The following is a 22,706-nucleotide window of genomic DNA, read 5'->3' as shown; positions in this document are numbered from 1 at the left end:
AAAAGGGAGCATTTCACTCAAGGAATAGAACAGTCATAGACATGCTATTAAAGAGAAATGATTAGGTATTGCCCTTGTACCATAAATTTACCTTACTACACCTTTCTATTTTAACCAACATGTCGTAGACATCCACATGAAAAGAGGATGATCCAATCATCATATGGGGCCCCACTGGTAAATTACTCGAATGCCAAATATTTGGCCCACCTGATTACTTGACCAGCTTTATTTCATCACTAGCTAGGTGATATTCACAATGACACTTACATTTTAGATGGTTTGGGGGTAGTGGAAAAAGGTGAAGCATTATGGTCCCGAGGGCAGGACTGGATCATTTAGATTGGACTTTGAAGAACGGCGAGGAGTAAGGATGACTTCCATTTGGGTTGCTTTTAGGAGGGTTAGGCCTATTCCCTCACTCATATCAACAGGAGCATCATTCGGGGTTGTTATGTCGAAGTCATGAAGCAGCCGAGCAAGCGTCAAGTGCAAGATTTTAAGGGCCAAAGCATACCCAGGGCACGATCTCCTTCCTGCACCAAAAGGTATATATTCGAGGCGTTGGCCCTTAAAATCTACATCCGCATTTCCACCGATAAATCTCTCTGGCTGAAACTTGGAGGGATCGGACCACACGTCTGGATCCCGGTGTAGCTTCCATAGGTTCACGAATAAGCGTGTGCCAGCTGGGACGTGGAAGCCGCCTATTTGGCAATCCTCCGTAGCTTCGTGTGGAATTGAGACTGGGGCTGAAGGGTACAAGCGTAGGGTTTCCTTCACGATGGCTTGGAGGTACACAAGGTTGTTGATGTCACACTCATCTACCTCTCTATCCCTGCCAACGTGGATGTCCAGCTCATCTTGGGCCTTCTTTAACACGTCGCGGTTGTTTAGCAGTAAACAGAGGGCCCACGTCAGTGAAGCTGTTGTAGTGTCTGAGCCGGCTATGATAAGTGCCTACAAATTAGATTTGAGCTAATTCATAAACTACAATGTAGATACAAATTCAGAATTATTTAAATAACAGAAATTTGTTAACTAAATTATTGTTAGTGAATCCATGTGGCTAACATGTACATAGAGATCTAGACCATTCATTTGTCGGACCTACAATTCATGCATGCAATACCCTAAAAATTACATCATTTTTTTTTTGTGAAGAAGATAACTCAATGTTACCATCTCATAGATGTAGGAACATTGTCGAAGTAAATCCTTCTGCTTCTAGTATCTTGTTTTTTGCTTGACACATCTTTTTTAAGGCTTGTTTTTTAGTTTAGCACTTTCCTTTTTGTAAGTTGGCTTTTCCTATATAGATTATTGACTCACCTAGGAGTTCAAGTGTAAATTGATGCAAACGAAATGTATTTTTTTTCTTTTTTATTTCTATTTTTCTATATGGCTGCATGGATTTTCAACTATGTACCAAAAACCAGACAAACTATTTCATATACATCTTGCAGTCGCTTACACCAACGGATACGTAGCTTATACGTAATGGATGGAGAAGCTAGCAATGGAAAGGCTAATTTTACCCATATTTGACCACAAATATTACTGTTTGACCCCTTCTCATGATTTTACCTTTGCCAAATGATAGTATTGCCCTCCCTTTTTACCCCATTTCAGCACTTTCGTCATTTGTATAAATGCCATTGCAAGAGAATGCGTGAGGATAGGTGGGGTCCACATGAATGCTTCAGAATGAAGATAGGTGCGGTCCACGTGAACGTTGCTAATTGCATCAATGTCTCATTTGAATTAACATGTACTGTCCACGTCGTAGGGATGGACCAAGAACGTCAAAGTCACACCCATCTATTTATACCTAACCAAATCCAACGGGTAGAATGCCTCCATGTGTCAGCACACTTGTATGGAGGCAGAGAAGAGTACTCACGAAGCAAAAAGTAGAGATCGCAAGGATCTCAAACGCCTCTCTGCAAGAAATGCATATCACGTGGAAAGACCCAGGGTATGATGCACGCATGATTGAAACCCTGGAGATGATCATCTGCTCGGTGACATGAGGTGAGTATAGGCTACACATAAAATGAGCACTTAGAAGGCATGTTTAACTCAAGGTAAAATTAAGGCGGTGATATTTAGCGACACGTGGTAGGATTCAATTGGTCATGTGCAGTTGTAACCTCTAAGTGGAGCATTCAAAGGTTGCTTTAAAATAAGAATATGACTATAGACAATGCAATGATTGGTTAGGTCTTCTCAAAATAGAAGCATATCGAGTCAAGGTCACTAAGGGGGCATTTGGATTGTAAGTTACTTTAAATAAACTACTCATGCCATAAGTAGATTATCTTGGTTTCTACTTAATTAGACGATAAGTTTGTTTGGTAAACAACATACTTATCATCTAAAAGGTAAAAAAATATATTTGATTTCCAACATCATAAGTAATTATCTGAAAAGTATGTTTGGTCCCCCTCACATCCACCGTCCATCATGTGGGGCCAATCTTTTGATGTGGATCATTCATTGTGGCGGGGCCCACCTTTGATGTAAGTCATCTATCGAGTAGGGCCCATGTGGGATATTCATCATTAGGGTTTAACCTTTAATGTGCATAGTTCATTAGGTAGGATCCACCTTTGATGTTGCCATCCATCATATAGGCCAACCATCAATGTTATTTTCCATCATGTAGGGCCCATCTTCAATATCCACTACCCATCATGTGAAGCCTACCTTTGATTTGGATTGTTCATAATGTGGGTCCACCTCCGATGTGGGCCATCCATAATGCGGGACCCACCTTAGATATGGGCCACTCATCATTAAGACAACCTTTAATATGGATTGTCCAACATGTCGGGCCCACCTTAATGTGGATCATCCATCTTGTGGGGCCCACCATTATTAATTGCCCATAATGTAGAGCCCACCATTGATGTAGGTAGCCCATCATGTGGGGCCCATCCTCAATGTGGGTTGGCCATCATGCAGGACTCACCTTGGATGTGAGCCATTGATCATTAGGGGCGAACCTTTGATGTGGATCATCCATCATGTGGGGCCACCTCGATATGGGCCATCATCATGTGGGGCCCACTAAATCATCTACCCATTCATTGAAAGATTTTCCAATCTCCTGAACTCGGAAGGGTTTCTTGACCACAGAGAGCATATGCCCATAAATAATTTCCTAAGTTGTTGTGCCACCAATGAAAATAAAAGATAAAAAAAATAAAAATGTATTATTGGAAGTTGAAAAGCAATTAAAAAAAATAACTGATAAAAATAAGTTACTTGAAAAAAACTACATATCTAAGTTTAAAAACCAAACTAACTTATTTAATAAAAGTAACTTATTAACATAGGAAAGTTATTAAAAAATAAAAAAATAAATAAAAAAAAAACCTACTTATTTGGTAATATCCAAATGGGCCCTAATCGATCGAAGCATCAATCCCAAAGTTAAGGGATCGTACGCAAGGCTATTGTCTCCTCAAACCCATAAAAGTAGCATAGAAGGAAGATGTATAGGCTCTCGCTAATCTAATCAAACACACCTCTTACAGCTTAACGTTGCCTTAACCTCTTATCCCTCATAAACACTTATCTTAACATAACATAGTTTAGACATCCACTTTCATCCAACACCATTGTGCAGCAAATCAGGATGAAGTAGTATAACATACTTTAGTTCACCACTTCTATCCAGCACATCACTGCAATAAGTCGATTTAGGATTAGTTAAATATCCATGACCTTGTTGTCAGATCTCCCTAAATTCTTGAATCCCTTGGTGATTCCTCAATCATATCATATTGGCCAAAACTACGATTGTCTTACAACCGTCCAGATTTTTTACAACCATCTAGGTCAAGAAAAGAATTTAATTTACGACCATCTCACCTGCTCAAACCAGCTTCGGTAATTTTTCTGCTTTATTTACTTTTACATGCTGATTGTACTACATCTTTATTTAGATTAATAAAATCAACATCTAGCTTTTAAATTTTCGTTTTACTTTCTTTGATCATTTATTCTATGGACATACATGATCATGATATCACCACTGTGACAAAAGTCACTGCCTTTAAGTCAAAAATAAATTATCCCAAGGATTAACCCTCTCTTTCATAAACCACCTTATCACCTTTATAACCTGTGACTGAATAGTCAGTCCAATCTTTATAGATTTGGTCATAATCTGACTATCTAGTGCCTAAGGTCACAAGGCAGTGGGTTCACTTTGAGTATAATAGGCCTCAGCATACATGCCTGCGCTTGCGCACTCACACACTCATAGCAAAAATGAGGCATTAACTGCACATATGTATTGAATAGCAACACCATTGCAGGTTTACAGCCATGAATTTAGCTGATGAGGGTATCTGGTTGACATTTTTTTATTTTTTTTATTTTTACTTTAACTAGTTTTTTAAAGGCCACCTAACACCAAACAGACAGACAAGGTTGATTTATCAGTGCTGTAATTAGCTTGATGTTCATCCCTGCCATTTGACGGTTCAGATGGACTCTGGGTGGCCTCGTGTACAACACAGCCAAGTCCGTGCTACATTGACGTGGCAACATGTTTTGTGGGCTACATTAGTCGGCCTAATTTTCAAATCATTTTAGGCGATGGAGCCAAAAATGAGGTTGATCCAAAAGCTCAACTGGACGACACCATGGAAAGCGGTGGGGACAATGATATTCACCATTGAAACCTTACTAGGCCCCACTGATGTTTTTATGCCATCTAAAACTTTCATAGGGTTATTAGCATTCAGATAAACTGTGGACAAAAATATCACCTTAGTAATTCCTGTCTAGTTGCCATCCAACATGTTGATCAGGCTGCAAAGAAATTTCTGAAGGAAAAACACAAATACCAGCTTGATCCAAAACTTTTGTGGCTCTTATAAGAAGTGTTTAACAGCAGCTTTCAATATCCACCGTTTCCTATGGTGTGGTCCACCTGAGATTTCTACGTCAATTTTGGGCCGATGATCTAAATTGAACTGGAAAATGGATGAACAGCAGGGATAAAGTACATACATCATGGTGAGGTCCACGAAGCACTGCCGAGTAGCCGGTAGCTACCACAATGTCGGTCGGCAATCTTCGTCCGTCCATGTAGATTGTCTAAGAATGCAATTACGAAAGGTGCATTCCATAATTTTAGTGTATGGGCCCAGAATTAATAAATCTACCATCATCTGATTTTAGGGCATGGCCCAAACATGAGTTCCAAACAAAGCCAAGCGGCCAAACCAACATTAAATCGTGGAGATTGATCCTTCAGTGTTGAAATATTCACGGTGCCAAAGGGTGTTTATGGCAAATCCACTCTGTCCATCTGTTCATCCAACTCATTTTAGGAAATGGGCCCAAAAATGAGGTAGAAGGGAGCCATGACAAGAAAATTGATATTGAATGCCCACCGTTGATTCATCTTGGACCATTGTGGGCCCATTCTGAGCTTCAGATCTGCCTCATTTTTGGGCCATGCCATAACATGAGTTAGAAAAATAGATGGACACGATGAATTTCTTACAAACATCAAGTTGGGCCCCACTTACAGTAGGTTGGCACGGCAATCACGTCAGTCACTGCGTGAGTTACAGGTTCCGTGACATTTAAATCCCCAATGGGGCCCACCATGATATTTAGGACAAATCCACTCTGTCCACTGTTTTGCCACCTTAATTTAGGGGTGTAGCCCAAAAATGAGGCCATTCAAAAGTACAAGTGGGCAATATGAACATGAAACAATTTGAATTAAACACATTCCGTTAAAATATTCATGGAACCACACGATGTTTTTGAAAAATCAACTGTCTCTGTATTTTGCTAGCTTACCATAGGGTATAAGCCCAAAAAATGATGCCTGTACCAAGCTCTACTGGGCCCAACGACTAGAAAAAGTGAGAACGAATCATCTGCTCACTTAGCTTTTGATTTGCTTTGTTTTTAGGCCATGCCCTTACCATTAAGTGGGCCCTGAGTACCGTCAAGATTAGGTTAGCACGGCCATCAATTGATTTGAATCAATGTAAGAGTCAAGAGGGTTGGCAGACATTTAAGGGGAATGAACGCCCACCGTTGAAAAATCTTGAGTCATCGTGAGACTACTTTGAGCTTTGGATGTGCCCCATTTTTCAATTGTATCAATGTAAGAGTCAGAGGGTTGGCAGACATTTAAGGGGAATGAACGCCCACCGTTGAAAAATCTTAAGCCATCGTGAGACTACTTTGAGCTTTGGATGTGCCCCATTTTTGAGCCAGTACCCTAAAGTAAGCTGGCAAAACAGATGTACTGGGTGGATTTCTCACGAACAACATGGTGGGTCGCATCATTCAGCCAGGGTTAGTGTGGCACCCATGAATCTAAAGCAGTGAAGGCAATTATATGAATATGAAAATACAATAACCCATCCGCAATCAACAGGAGGTGGTTTGTTTGGCTAACCGTGAAAACCATAGGAAGGGGAAATAGTTTAAGAGCCAAGGTGGAAAAGACAAAAGCCTTTTTTTGTTTTTTGTTAATTAGGGCCTGTTTGGCCGGACCGATCCCACGGTATTAGGTGGCATGGGATTCAAAAAAACATCATTATTACCCATGGCAGGGACTGTTCCATGTTACCATGGGATAAGCTTAATTCCCTTTTTTGTTTGTAATACGGTGGTACGTTGGAAGGATATACCCACCATCATTTGAAACTATTGACAATAACACACGTGTTATATCTAAACCGTTCATTTGTTTTGTAACTTCATTTTATTGTATGGGCCTAAAATGAGGCAGATCCAAAACTTATGTGGCCCCAAAGAAGTTTTCAACGGTAAGTATTCAATCCCCATTGCTTACGATGGTGGGGTCCACTTGACCTTTAGATCTACCTGGATTTTTGGTCCATGCTCTAAAATGATCTCGAAAAATGGGTGGACGGTGTGGATATAGCCAACACATCATGGTGGGACCTACACAGCTTGTTAACATTAAGTGATATTAGCACAGGACCCGATGCGATTCCATCTAACCTACTTCCAAGCTTTTCCACTCTTTCCAAACATGGAGTGGAATTGGCACAGGACCAGATGCAATTCCATCCCACCTAAGCCCATCTAATCCAGCCGGCCCTAAGGGGGGTAGTATTATGGTACTGCCAAACACCTCAAAAATTAAAAGGTTTAAACAAATGCCCTATCTGATAAATGCTTCAAGAATCATAAGGTTTAAACAAATGCCTTGTCTAGCTTCCTGACACCTTCGTCTTCTTCTTCTTTTGTTGTTTTCCTACGACTATTTTTCTTCCTTTTCAAGCATGTCTTGCGAGGACTCACCACCCTCCCTTCGATGGCATTTTCCAACATACGGTCACTGCCATCAATTTCTCCTACATATAGGCATCACCAACAATTTCTACGGCTCTAAAAAGGGATATTGTTTTTGCTCCAATAACCACATTTCTTAGATGTTGAAGCCACTGATAGGTGAAAGACATTTTGAATAGATTTTTAATTTTTAATTTTTTATTTTTAATACAGTAGCATTTTCTTAGAGATAGAAGTCATCTTTTATTATGAATAGAGATGGATGGTTATAGTTGTTGTCGTGGGGAGAAGTGATTATCGTCGAAAGAATTTTGAGGTAGAGATAGATAGTTGTGGTTATCATGTGGAAGATAATGAATATGATAGAATTTGGATTATTATAATGTATTACCTTGGAAGACAAGGAACATGTATCATTTCTTAAGGGTCAAGATTGTGTGTTAAGGGTTTGGGTCATGGTTGCACGTGTTAAGGGTTTGGGTCATGGTTGTCAAGGTTTGGGTCGAGGTTGTCATGTGTTAAGGGTCTAGTCGTGGTTGTCAAGTTTTAAGGGTTGAGGTTGTCATGTGTTAAGGGTCTAGATTGTCATTTTGATCTGCCACCGGAAGCTATGTTAGGCCCACCGTAATGTTTGTGGGAAATCTATTCTATCTATTCGTTTTGGGAGATCATGTTAAGACATGAGACAAAATGTTGAACAGATTTGAAACTCAAGTGGGCCACATGACTGGAAATGGTGGAAAAGAATCGCCTACCATTCAAACCTTTTTAGGCTCCGCAGTGATGTTTATATACAATCTAAAATATTCATAAAGTGGCCTGAATGCTTATAAAGTCCTTATCAAGAGGATGAACTAAAAAAGTAAAAATATTAGATTGATTCAAAGCTTCTGCAGCCCCATGAATATTTCAACTGTGGGTGTATGATTGCCACTGTTTTCTGTTGTGTGGCCCACCTGAGCTTTGGATCTACCTCATTTTTGGGCTCACCTAATAAAATGATTTAGCAATACATGTGAACGATGTAAATTTCTCACAAACAATGTAGTGGGCCCTATTTGTTTACCCAATCCAAATGTCTACTGCCATCATGTGCTGGCTCAACGCGAAAGGTAGTGGGAGAAATTTTCAAGAGGCTAGTTTAAGCATTTGTTTAAATCTTCTAAAAATCAGGGCGTTTGACTGGGTGTTACCAAGTACCAGCTCATCGGATGTTACCCTTACAGTAGGGCCCACCTTGATGATGATTTGCATATCCACTCCATACATCCATTTTCCCACGCCATTTTAGGACACACTTCCAAATATTAAGTATATCAAGATCTCAGATGGACCACACCGCAAGCAACACTGATGACTGAACGCTGACCATTAAAAATTTCCCAAGGCCCATTGTAAGCAGATCAGTAATGCCATCCAACTTGTTGATAAGATCAACTAGATGAAGGAAAACTACAAAGGTCAGCTTGATCCAAAACTTTCATAGCGTACAAAAAGCTTTTAATATTCACCACTTTTTCCAGTGGTGTGGACCACCAGAGATTTGGGTCTGCTTAAGTTTTGGGACAAAATTCTTAAATGATCTGAAAAAAACCGGATGGAAGGCGTGGATATGAAATACATTCATCAACATGGCCCACATGGCAAGGGTAACACCCATAAAGCTGTTATCTAGGTAACAACTAATCCACTCCCCATTTAATTTTTTTCGGTTACTGACTCACCTCAAATGTCCCTAAGCAAGGAATCAGCCCCAGCTTGCAGCTACTTCATAGTTTGCCTAGCTGATGAGTCAACTCGGTAGTCATACGAGTTCACTCAGATTGGTCACCAACAGGGTGACTAGGTCCAGTTGCACTCGGTTTGCATCTGACCCAGAAGTGACTCGCTAGAGTACTCAAATGAGTCTTAAACGATTCTATCAGCCCGCCCTATTCAGTATATTCGACCTACATCCAAGAAAGCCTTTATAAGCATACCTCGCAAGTTGCCTTGATGACGGTGTCTGGGTCATAGTTAAAGAATTGCGCATCATCCATGCATGATATCATCACATCCATGAAGTCATGCTCACCCTCAACAGAGCCAGATCGTCTTCTTTCGCGATGCTCCTCTAGCCAGCTAACCAGGATGGAGTCCATTTCCTTGGCTAATCTTTTCATGGCCCTCTTCTGCCCTAAGAAATCAATCCACTTCAGGAAAGGCAGCACATCCGACACAACAAACACCCCCAAAAGATAAATCACTTCGGCCATTGCCTTCCGAAACCTTCCCGCCTCCTCCACATCTGTCAAAGATGCTGTCGTCCCAAAGTACCGTTTCCTGGCAATCATCATCCCAACCACATTGAATGCCAGTTCTCCAAACCATTGCTTCATCTCTACCTTTACTGGATTCAGATTGTTCTTCACCAACAGCTCATGAAGCTCTTTCATGCTTCTGTCGATCTCAGAGATCCAGATTTTCTTGAACATATCGATCCGACGGCTTGAGAGGAGCTCCAGCGTGACCATCTTGCGAATATCGCGCCAGTAGGGCCCATATGGCGCAAGGCCGAATCCAGCGTAGTTGTAGGCTAAGTACTCAGAGAACGCGCTAGTTGGACGGCTAGCGAGGACCTTGTCTTTGGTTGTTAAGCATTCCTTTATGACCTCAGGTCCACTAACGATGAGCGTGCGATGCACGCCTAGCCGTAGTGTGAAGGCCGGACCATACTTGTCGGCCATGGCTCCGAGCTGTCGCATGAACGGCTCGTGCCCGCCGAGCATGTGGAGGTGACCGATTACCGGCCATCCACCAGCTGGCTCCGGTGCTTCCTTGCTCTTAGCCTTCTTACTAGTGGCCCTGATCATCCATAGCTTGTAGAGAAGAAGTGAGGCAAAGAACCCAGCAATTGCTTGGAATTGGAGAAGCCATGCCATTTCTTGTTATGGAGTCGGTGTAAGGTCAACAAGCCCTGTATTTATTGTGCTTATCTCCCTCTTGAAAATATTGCTGTGCCATGATGTGGCCTGTCCGGCGTGTCCTTCGGAAGCGGATTGGCTGATATAGATGTGTGGGTACGTGTCGTGCGAAGACGATCGCTGACGCCCCTTGAGGTCCAAGTTGTACGAACGGTTCAAAGGAGATCTAAGTTACATGGCCCTAAAAATGATGCATTTATTATATCCACACCGTTCATCCATTTTTCGAGATCATTTTAGAGCATTAAAGAAAATATTAATCGTATAAATATCTCAGCTGGACCGCACCATAAATACCAGCGGGATAATGATTTTCACTGTTAAAACATTCATAGGGCCCACCGTAACGTTTATTTTCCATCCAATCTGTTCATAATGTCACAAAGACCTGGACGAAGACGAAAAAAAAATATCATATTGATGAAAAACTTCTGTGACCCCAAAAGGGTTTCAATGGTATAAGTTCAATCCCCCACTGTTTTTTGCAGTGTGGTTCACTTGATCTTTCGATCTATCTTATTTTTACGTTTATAATCTGGAAACGAACTCGAAAAATGTATGGTAGGTTTGAATATAACACATACCTCATGATGGGAACCACAGAACTAGCTGACGCCAACACACCAGCTAGATCGCTGGTGAGGATCATTATTTTTACCGTACATATAGAAGATAAGTACAATTAATAATTAATGTGGTCCACATTAATGGAATAATGTAAAAATGGTCCCAAGAAGCACTGTGGCCCCGTCAGTCTCTCTCTCTCTCTCTCTCTCTCTCTCTCTCTCTCTCCCCTTCCCGTGAGTTACACGTAATTAACGTGTTTGATTAAAGATTCCAACCATGGCGGCACCACATAAACCTAGGGTCCAAATCCTATCCACATTGTTCCATGTGGTGTGGCCCATATTAGTTGTGTATATAGCGGAGTTTTGGAAAGAGGACAAGGACATGAAAATAAAACCTGATAGACCGAGTGGATTTTACATATACAACATAATGGGCTCAGAAACTTTTATTTTACTCGCTATGTAAAACAGCTGCGCAGTTCGAGAGGGCTCCGGTCCGCGTTCGTGGCTCACTACTGGCAGTGTGAGAGAAAACGTGTTGTCTTCGTATGGATTCCACGTATATAAGCAACCTGGATACTGGGATAGCTTGGGAGTGTCTGCCCGTGTCTTTCATTTTCTTCTTCTTGTTTTAATAACCTAGGGCCAAATCATACTCGGGACCCACAGACTTACAGTTCCGACCCAACTTTGTAATTTGACCAGTTCTATATTTCCGGTGGAGCAGCATAATCTTTTGCCCGGTACACATTACTGCATCGTTTGTTAATCAGTACCGTCCGTTTGATAGGCTGTAAGGAGGATGGCCCACAATGGAAAAATACAGACATGAATCGTATGTGAAATTAAGAAGGGTTAAGGTTAAGATTCCCATCGGAAATTTCAACTTCTCAGATGGCTAGGATCATCATTCTCTTGTCTTCGTAACATTAGCCTCCAGTAGCATGGTGAGCCAGATGGACGTTCAAGATTCATCAATTATACTGTGACTAGAAAGCTCTATTTTGTAGTTATTATTCATCTGGACACCTTTGTTTTTATTTCCATCGCCTCGTGAGCCGTAGGCTTGCATCTGACAGAAAGCGAGAACATTGTCGCGGGCCTGGTGTTTTATTTGTTTGTTTCACACCACATGTCAGACTGAGTCACATTGCTGACCGTGGAAAGTTTAAAGTTAGGTGGGGCCACCATGATGTCTGTGAGAAATTCACCCCGTCCATTTGTTTTCTCAAGTGGACCACATATGAAAAATTGAAGATTGTACATCCATTGTTCAATTCATCTCAGTGAGAATGACCTTATTAACATGATTGGATCGCATATAAACATCATAATGGTCCTCAAGAAGGTTTCAACTGTAGACATTTTCCTCCCAATCTTTCCAGACGTGTGGCCCACATGAGTTTTTGATTTGCTTAATTTTTGGGCTTGTCTTAAGATGAACTAGCAAATGGACGGATGAAATGGATTTCTCATAGCAATCTTCCGACTGCAGGATTTTATTGCCGCCCTAGGTTGCAGGCCATCCAAGTCCGACTGAATCAAAGTTCTGATGTGGCGTTATTTGTCACCGTTCACGCTGTTGGTTTGTTGGAGAATTCGCTTCCTGATTTATATGTTTGGTGAGAAGTTTTGAGGTAATATTGCTTGGGGAATGAGTAATTTTTATTTGGTTGATACGCTGGGGTTTACGAAAAAAAGAAGCCTAATTTAATTCAGCTGGTTTTTTAATTCTTTGATTGAAGTTGGTGAATAAAATTGTAAAATTGTGAACCAAATTTGATTTTTATAAAAACGAGGGAATTATCAATTCAATAAATATAAGAAACCATCAACCACATAGCCCCTTAACAGAAGGTAATAATCATCTACCAAATATGTGGCATACACCCATCCAGACGGTCCAGATTAGCTGCTTCATTTTGAAGAAGTTGAACTGAATGGATGATTAATGATCCAGTTAGTCACCTTGAATAATCCTAATTCCGTAAGAAAAATCAGATAGTTAAGATCAAGATTTCAGTGTGATTTTGGGATTTGCTCCATCCATACTGAGAGGTCTATCAATGGGCTGGGCCTGGCAAGAGTTCATTCTACCCAAACCCAGCCCAAAATCTTCTAGGCAAGCTCAAACTTTTCTCGTGTCCCCAAAAAAAAGAGAGAAAATCCGAAGTGTTGACTATGCCCGGCAATATTACAATTTATAAGCTAGGTCCATGACATGCTGAATGTTATGGGAAAAATGGATCGACCAATAAGATAAGGTCAGGTCGGAACTCTGAGCACTTCATTAGGTCGGTCAACGACGGATACGACTAAAGACTCAACCTCTGCCCCAAATCAAGTAGGAAATGAGGTCGAACTTTGTCCCTCATCACTCCTCGAGAGCAGGTCGAAAAACCCACTGATATGTCTGATGCCAAAAGGAACTCGACTACTACTCAAATGAATCAGGTCGGCACAGACCCAATTGGCATAGACCCAGGTCGGTATAATTCTCCTTTTACTAGTTCCGACCTTGTCTCAACAGCTTCTACGCAAAATCCCAACCAAGGATTTCAGAAGGCAGCCACCACGTGGATTTGCCCGAGATCTTATCCGAAGATCTCGGGAGAGCCTCGTAACATGTACGGGATCCAAATCCAACTACAATACGCTCCTACAAAACAAGGAATATCCCTCTTCGCCACCGCCTCTCCTCACCTATAAATAGGAGCATCTCTAATGACGAACGGTAGGCATAATCTCAAGCATAAAAACCCATTTACGACCAGACCCAAATTCCTTACCAGACTAATGCATCGAAGGGTCCCCTGAATTAGCCAGGGTCTCCTTTGTTCGTTCTTTGTGCAGGTATTCAAAGGTCATGGGAAGGCTAACCAGATTTCTCCATCAACAATTTAGCATCATCTATGGGAACGACAGTGAAAGCCATTTTTCTCGTCTATAGTGTTTCAACAATGGCAAAGGAAAGGAAGAAAGCTCAGACCTCTCCTGCTACACCCAATCTTGCGCCAAAAGAGCAGTCTACTGACCATTGGGATTCATCTTCCCAACGCCTGCAGTACCGATCCAGCGATCCTGAAATTGGGGAGGTTGACTTGTCTCTCTCGAACAGTAAGTTGAAGCATTGACTAACAACATCAAGTTGATGAAATGAATGTTAGAGCAACAGGACCCTCTCCCCATCTAGGGGACTAAGGAAGCAGTAACTCGAGCAATCACAGAAATTCCCGCACCAGCTGAAGTGCCCATCAACCCCCGAGGAAACAGACAGATCGTAGTATCAAGGTCGGCGCCCTCCCACGTCTCAGGCACTGACGCGTTGGCTGCCTTCGACTTACGTCATGAGTTGGAGAAGAAGAGGCGCGACAAAGCTTCCGAAACCCACGGTCGAGGCAGTGGCCGAGAGCGAAGATTTCTGTGAGGCCGAGCTCAATGAACTGCAGGGCCACGACATACATCAAGCATATCGCACACATGCTCTGACCTCAGTAGAGGCAATGCTGGAAGAAATGGATCCTCCATTTACTGCCGACATCATGCATGCCCAATCCAGCCCAGGTTTTCGATGTTGCAGATCGCCCCTTATTCTGAAACCACTGATCCGGCCGAACACCTGGAATCTTTTAGGTCTTGGAAGGAACTTCATGGCGCATCAACTGTAGTTATGTGCCGAGCGTTTTCCTTAACCCTAACAGGAAAAGCTCAAAAATGGTTACGGCAATTGAAGCCACAATCCATCAGCTCGTTGCATCCACCTTTACACACTTGTTTGTCAATCACATGACTAGTTGTGTCAAGTAGTCGAATGAGTTCTTGGCAAATGAAGATTGGCGACGCAACTAGATCAGAAAGCATCAAAGCTACATTGAAGATAAAAAAAACTGCTTCTACGATCTTAACCTTGCAAATAGATGATCCCAACCCAAATAGGAAACCCTACTTAGGTCATCTATTCAAAGCCAATTCCGAGTATATATTTTATACCCTTTAGTCTTTAGCTTTAGCAAGTTCCAAGTTGATAAATAATTAAATAGACTAGGAATTAAAATAGGAAAAACTGTCCAAATTCGATAGGAAAAAGGTGCCACCGAATAGCACCTTTGGTATCACCGAAGAAACCTTCGGTGTTACCCAAAGGGCTCAAAACAGTCTAGCAACATTACAAAGGAAATTTGGTATCACCAAATGGATATTTCGGTGACACCAACTGCCACCGACGAACAAAAATCGGTGTCATTGAAAGGGGTCCTTTTCATTCAGCAACTTGAGGATTTAATTTGATACTACCGATTGGTAATTCGGTACCACCGAAGCAAGTTCGATGATACCAAAGTTAGATTCGGTAGCAACGTAAACTAGTCATTTTCTATCCATTAGAACTTTTTCTCTATAAAAGTAACTTGTAGAAACTTACAAAATTAATGGAAAAAACGCATCATAGAGTCTCTAGTGTATCCCAAGCTTATCCTAGCCTATCTAGACTCTATCCATACGAGTTTCATGCTCTCTTCATTATGCTTTTTCACTTCTATGAGCATTCAAAGCTTCTATTAATGAAGAAGATGAACTCGTGCCTTCTCTAGAGTACAAAAACCAAACCAATAGGAAAATCCTTTGTCTTTTTGATACTCTAGAGCATCCATAGGTTGAATCCCTTGGGAAATCCACTCATTATCTTAGATAGGAGATTCAACCAACTCTCATTACCTTGGTCACCTTTATAGGTATATCTTATGCAAGGTTCTTGATCGTGAAGCTGAATCAACAGGAAAATTTAAGCTACGCGATTGTGGGAGTACCAAGAAACTGATTCAAGCACAAGAGCGCAAAGATCAAGCAACCCAAGACAAGTACAAAAGAGGACTCAATCCAACAAGTGTCATTGTTAAGAGTCCACAGTTTAGTCTCTATCCTCGTGTAGAATTAAGGTTAAGAGTTTGCTATCAATAAACTCGATTATGTGCCTAGTGTTGGACCTTGGCCGATGGGCCTAAACGGAGGTGCCTTGTGTGAGACCTTGGCTGGTGGGCCTAAATGTGGGTTCTTAGTGTAGGACCTTTGCTCTTGCAGAGAGCATAAATTGGTGTCCTTAGTATAGGATTGTAAAGGTTATTGGTGAACCTGTTTTAAAACCATTAATAGTAAAATCTAGTGCACTCTTGGATTGAGTGTGGATATCAGGAGTGGAGTAGGCACGTAACCGAACCACTATACATGCTTGTGTTTGAAATTGTCATTTTTGCATCTATTTAATCATGATTATATATACTTGAATGTTTAAATTCTTATATATGATTGAATGAATGCTATTAACTGATAGGAAGCACATTCCACACACAAGCTCGCAACACTAAGCTAGTTGTTATATTTATATATCTTTAATAAGCCCCTGTGATGAGATCATCTATTATCTTGAAAGCCTTTAGAGTTATATTGCATTACTTGCTTTAAACTGAATGATTGTTTAAGTTAGGCAATTAGGATTTTAAATAGAAGAAATATTTGAAAAGTCTCATTCACCCCCCTCTAGGACCTTATCTTAGATTCATTCTTCAGTATCAGCGGTATAAACCGCAATTTCAATTGGTATCAGAGAAAGGTTTTTCTGAAAAGGTCTAACAACCTAGAGGAAGATCTTAACTAAAGAAAGAATTATGGGCAAAGGAGAGGAACAATCCGTCTCAAGACTACCCATCTTTAATGTTACAAACTATGCATACTGGAAAGCCAGAATGATATATTTTCTCCAAGCCTTAGATAATGATATAGGAAAGATTGTTGAAAACGTATTCATTGCACCAACAGAACAAATTGTTCTCGAAGATGACACAACAATCACTACAAGAAATCCCACCTTTAGCGACGAAAAAAGCCAAATTTTCATAGCTAACAGGTTTTAGCGACGAAAATTTTCATCGCTAAATTCGTCGTCAAAAGATTGTGGTAACAGGTTTTTATCGACGAAAAATTTCAATCGTCGGCAAAGGCAAGCTTTTTAGTGACGAAAAATTTCAATCGTCGGCAAAGGCAAGCTTTTTAGCAACGAAAATTTTCGTCGTTAAAAGTAATTACAAAACTTTTAGCGACGAATATTTTCATCGCTAAAAAATAAATGTTAAACTTTTAGCGACAAATATTTTCGCCGTTAAAAAATAAATGTTAAACTTTCAGCGACAAAACTTTTCGTCGCTAAAAATAATTACAAAACTTTTAGCAACGAATATTTTCGTCTCTAAAAAATACCTAAAAAACTTTTACGGACGAAAATTTTCGTAGCTAAAAATATTTACAAAACTTTTACCTACAAAAATTTTCATAGGTAAAAGTCTCTTTTTTAAAAAAATTAATTCCACACAAAATTCCTGATATACACCTGTTACAACATATTTCATCATATTCATCCTGTTATATAATATATTTCATCATATTCACATTCACATCCATCTAAACCCAAACTAGTAAATCCATCCAAACATAAATTACATTCATCCAAACACAAACAATCTTATCCACATCACATTCATTTATGCATAAATACATATAAGCTTAAAATCATAAACAAAAATACCCTAAACCTAAACCTAAAACCTATAACCTAAACCTTAACCTAAACCTAACCTATAAGTGTTAGGTTATAGGTTATAGGTATAGGTTATAGGTGTAGGTTTAGGTTTAGGTTTTAGGTTATAAGTGTTAGGTTATAGGTTTAGGTTATAGGTTTAGGTTTAGGTTATAAGTGTAGGTTATAAGTTTAGGTTTAGGTTAGGTTACAGGTTACGGTTTAGGGAATTGAGTTTAAGTTATAAGTTTAGGTTTAGGTTAAGATTTAGGTTTAGGTTATAGGTTTTGGGATTTGAGAATAGGTTTAGGTTAAGGTTATAAGTTTATGTTTAGGAAATCAGGTTCGGGTTCGGGATCGAGTTTAGGTTTGGGTTTTCAAGTTTAGGTTTAGGTTTAGGTTAGAGAGTTGAGATTAGGATTAGGTGTAGGTTTTGGTTTAAGAATTTGAGAATACGTTAAGGTTTAGGTTTAGGAAATCGGGTTCGGGTTATAGGTTTAGGTTTATGTTATAGGTTACGGTTTAGGAAATTGAGTTTAGGTTATAGGTTTAGGTTATAAGTTAAGGTTATAGGTTTAGGTTTAGGTTATACGTTAAGTTTTAGGTTTAGGGTAAGGTTATATAAGTTTAGGTTGAGGTTATAGGTTTTGGGATTTGAAAATAGGTTTAGGTTAAGGTTATAAGTTTAGGTTTAGGAAATCGGATTCGGGTTCGGGATCGGGTTTAGGTTTGGATTTTCAAGTTTAGGTTTAGGTTTAGGTTAGGGAGTTGAGATTACGTTAAGGTTTAGGTTTAGGAAATCGGGTTCGGGTTATAGGTTTAGGTTAGGTTATAGGTTAAGGTTTAGAAAATTGAGTTTAGGTTATAGGTTTAGGTTATAAGTTAAGGTTATAGGTTAAGGTTTAGGTTATAGGTTAAGTTTTAGGTTTAGGTTAAGGTTATAGGTTTAGGTTTAGGTTATAGGTTTTGGGATTTGAGAATAGGTTTAAGTTAAGGTTATAAGTTTAGGTTTAGGAAATCGGGATCAAGTTTAGGTTTGGGTTTTCAAGTTTAGGTTTAGGTTTAAGTTAGGGAGTTGAGATTAGGATTAGGTGTAGGATTAGGTTTAGGGATTTGAGAATACGTTAAGGTTTAGGTTTAGGAAATCGGGTTCAGGTTATTGGTTTAGGTTTAGGATAAGTTATAGGTTAAGGTTTAGGAAATTGAGTTTAGGTTATAAGTTTAGGTTATAAGTTTAGATTATAAGTTAAGGTTGTAGGTTAAGTTATAGGTTATAGGTTTGGGTTACGGAGTTGTGATTAGGATTAGATGTAGGTTTAGGTTTATAGATTTGAGAATACGTTAAGGTTTAGGTTTAGGAAATCGGGTTCGGGTTTTCAAGTTTAGGTTTAGGTTTAGGTTAGAGAGTTGAGATTACGTTAAATCGAGTTCAGGTTATAGGTTTAGGTTAGGTTATAGGTTTAGGTTTAGAAAATTGAGTTTAGGTTATAGGTTTAGGTTATAGGTTAAGGTTTAGGTTATAGGTTAAGTTTTAGATTTAGGTTAAGGTTATAGGTTTAGGTTGAGGTTATAGGTTTTGGGATTTGAGAATAGGTTTAGATTAAGGTTATAAGTTTAGGTTTATGAAATCGAGTTCGGGTTCGGGATCGGGTTTAGGTTTGGATTTTCAAGTTTAGGTTTAGGTTTAGGTTAGGGAGTTGAGATTATGATTAGGTGTAGGTTTAGGTTTAGGGATTTGAGAATACGTTAAGGTTTAGGTTTAGGAAATCGGGTTCGGGTTATAGGTTTAGGTTTAGGTTAGGTTATAGGTTAAGGTTTAGGAAATTGAGTTTAAGTTTTAGGTTTAGGTTATAGGTTAAGGATTAGGAAATTGAGTTTAAGTTATAGGTTCAAGTTAAGGTTTAGGTTTAGGTTATAGGTTTTGGATTTTGAAAATAGGTTTAAGAGTATAGGTTTAGGTTAGGGTGTAGGTTAAGGTTTAGGGAATTGAGTTTAGGTTATAGGTTTCGGTTATAGATTATAGGTTTTTGGTTAAGGTTTAGGTTATAGTTATAGGTTTTGGAATTTGAGAATAGGTTTAGTTATAAATATAGGTTTAGTTTAGGTTATAGGTTAAGGTTTAAGGAATTAAGTTTAGGTTATAGGTTCAGGTTATAGGTTATAAGTTTAAGTTAAGGTTTAGGTTATAGTTATAGGTTTTGGATTTTGAGAATAGGTTTAAGAGTATAGGTTTAGGTTAGGGTGTAGGTTAAGGTTTAGGGAATTGAGTTTAGGTTATACGTTTCGGTTATAGGTTATAGGTTTTTGGTTAAGGTTTAGGTTATAGTTATAGGTTTTAGAATTTGAGAATAGGTTTAGTTATAAATATAGGTTTAGTTTAGATTATAGGTTAAGGTTTAAGGAATTGAGTTTAGGTTATAGGTTCAGGTTATAGATTATAAGTTTAAGTTAAGGTTTAGGTTATAGGTTTTGGGATTTGAGAATAGGTTTAGGTTATAAGTATAGGTTTAGGTTAGGTTGTAGGTTAGAGTTTAGGGAAATGAGTTTAGGTTATAGGTTTAGGTTATAGGTTATAGGTTTAGGTTAAGGTTTAGGTTATAGTTATAAGTTTTGGGATTTGAGAATAGGTTTAGGTTATAGGTTACGGGTGTAGTCCCTACAAATACAGATATAAACACGGCATGTCCAAATGGCCAGGCCATTCCAATGCTGTCCATAGGAAATGGACAGCTTCATCATGGTCATAACAGCGATTTCCACCTTCCAGGGACCCCCGCTTAACATCCGGATAGTTCTGACGCACATCCGGGTCTGCTCCATCAATTTCGAGCAAATACAGATATAAACACGGCCTGTCCAAATGGTCAAGCCACTCCAATGTTGTCCATAGGAAATGAACAGCTTCATCATGGTCATAACAGCGGTTCCCACCTTCCAGGGACCCCCGCTCAACATCCGGATAGCTCCAACGCACATCCGGGTCTGCTCATTTAAATAAAATGGATTATCAAGATCATTTAAATAAAATCAGGTCCAATCAACAATCTGACCTGGAGGATTCTGTTAGTATTGTTGACGGCACCTCGAACCTTGTTTAAATCCAAGTTACAATCTGTGGCCACTGATGCTATTTATCTTTCTGTGAAGTTGGCGACGATTTCTGCATCAAACCCAGCGAAAGCAGCCCTAATGATAAAGAACATTTCTTTCCATGAATTCATTATCTCTCTCTCTCTTTTAATTTTTTAACCTTCCATTACAATAATAACTACCTGAAATCATGGCGTTTTCTCAAGATAGAAGTCCAATAACAACTACCTGAAATCATGGCGTTTTCCAAGAAATACATCCTAGTTTCTTGATGAGCATTGAGCTCCTTGATGTTGGTTAGGAATGCACTGAACTATTCATATGAGAGTCGGATCCTGAATTGTACAAACAACTGTGGCTTATTTAAAAAGAACGAACATCAAAAGAAAAAATGGACATCAGAGATGGGTGCTTTTATAGAAATAATTTCAAAGTGTGGAACATATATATATATATATATATATATATATATATATATATATATATATATAAAAACCACCTACCTGAAAGTTTGGAGTCCATGGTAATCTTGAAACAAGGCATTTTTTCTAAAACTAGAGATCCCAATCCCCCAGTTAGATGCTTCTGGATGCTGTTCCAAATACTCTGTCAAATCAAATGAAACCTGTTCAAAAGATGAAACACAACATTTAATCCAAGGCCCAAGATTATAGCTACATAAATACTTACATTCATAGGGAAATAAAACTCCTTGATTTTAATCAAGAAACCTAATAACAACAATTGAGCATATCTCATAGGGAACTAGCATAAAGCACTCAACGTCCAATGGTGCAGATTAGCTATAAACTTTAGAAGTCAAACCAAATTCGGACAAATACACAAGTGAAGAAAAGAAAATTTGCATAGACTATGGTTTGTCACTTCCTTTCACTTAACATGGAAGAAACTTTTGGATTAGCTATAAACTGTAAATTAATCAAATTTGCATGAATGTATAAGAGACAGAGAAAAACAGATAAAACTCCTTGATCTCTAATACATATAAACAAGACCGATAAAAAGTCTATTCAACAAACAAAACAAGAATGAAATGAAAGACATGTAACAAATCAACCACCTATAAACATGAAACACTTAACTCTTAACTCTTGCTTCCATAAGTCATCCAGGCAATAATACTCAGCTGATGAATCCAAGATACTCCAACATTTATCTATCCAGCCATTAGTAGATCAACAGTTACTCCCCTATACAGAGTAAAAACAGAAAATATCAGATTCTCACCCTGCACAAAAAGAAAAGAAAATATCAGATTCTTGCCCTGCACAAAAAGATGAGACCTGGATATGTGGAGCCACAGGAAACTATGTAAAGAACAAAACAGTGAAATTCAAGTAAGCTAACATGTTCAAGGTCTGCAAGATCTGGAAATCTGCCTCACGAAAGCGGAAAAAAAGAAGAAGAGAAGCTAAAATATAGTGAGAATCAGCAAACAAAATGCAGAGGAGCTAAAAGACCCCGGTTACAAGTTCCAAAACCCAATTTGAGGCTCAAGATTATGACACTGAACCATGCACCAAAAAAATCTACATCTAAGAGATGGTTGTCTATAAAGATGAATTGGATCCAGGGCTCTCACTTCTTGCCAAGGAACTGCCCCATACGAGCTTCCCATTGGCCGCATTTGTGCAGTTAAATAATGAGGGAAATCTGGACAAAAAGAATATTCACTGGTTTAAAGAAAGCATCAAATGACCTTGCTTTTGTTAGATAAATAATGTTGGCTACGGACTCTGAAGTTGTTGCCATCGGATATACTCCAACAGTCACGACCATTATCACAGTCATCCCGTCGTAAATTGCCAGAAAACCATGACATATCAATTTCATCTATAGGCACCTCATCCATAACTTCAGCTGACAGACAATACTATGATTAGAAGATCATTGGATTGCAGAAATGAGGATCTCATGTCAAATGGACCGAATAGAAAGGCTCCAGAGTAAATATAACCAACCTGCCTGCTTGACAACACTCTCAAGCCCAACTGCGTGTGCCTGCAATATGAATGAAATCTACATTCAGACAACGAAAAAGTCCAAGCAATGTGAGAGAGGCAGAACACAAACCTCTTGTTCAAGTCCAGCAATTTGAAACTCTCCATCCATCATTAAGTTTTTATTGGCAACATTTATTTCATCCACAGATGGGCAAGGCAGAACTGTAGGCTCCTGTGATTTCTGATC

General features: G+C 39.4%; 1 protein-coding gene and 1 long non-coding RNA gene across 2 annotated transcripts; both read right to left on the bottom strand.

The window, feature by feature from the left end:
• LOC131231031 (cytochrome P450 CYP82D47-like) lies at positions 1–10,258 on the bottom strand. Its single transcript, XM_058227107.1, has 2 exons — positions 9,288–10,258; positions 1–960 (listed from the first exon to the last, which is right to left on the bottom strand). Exons 1-2 carry the CDS (start codon positions 10,227–10,229, stop codon positions 310–312), a joined length of 1,593 nt encoding a protein of 530 aa, XP_058083090.1. The 5' UTR covers positions 10,230–10,258; the 3' UTR covers positions 1–309.
• A 10,494-nt stretch (positions 10,259–20,752) lies between these two features.
• LOC131231283 (uncharacterized) lies at positions 20,753–21,920 on the bottom strand. Its single transcript, XR_009164274.1, has 3 exons — positions 21,599–21,920; positions 20,995–21,120; positions 20,753–20,847 (listed from the first exon to the last, which is right to left on the bottom strand). It is a non-coding gene; the product is annotated as an uncharacterized LOC131231283 (long non-coding RNA).
• Between the last annotated feature and the right edge of the window lie 786 nt (positions 21,921–22,706).

The sequence above is a fragment of the Magnolia sinica genome, chromosome 17, assembly GCF_029962835.1.
Source record: "Magnolia sinica isolate HGM2019 chromosome 17, MsV1, whole genome shotgun sequence".
NCBI classification, from domain to species: domain Eukaryota; kingdom Viridiplantae; phylum Streptophyta; class Magnoliopsida; order Magnoliales; family Magnoliaceae; genus Magnolia; species Magnolia sinica.
This window is presented reverse-complemented; position numbering and strand designations above follow the sequence as displayed.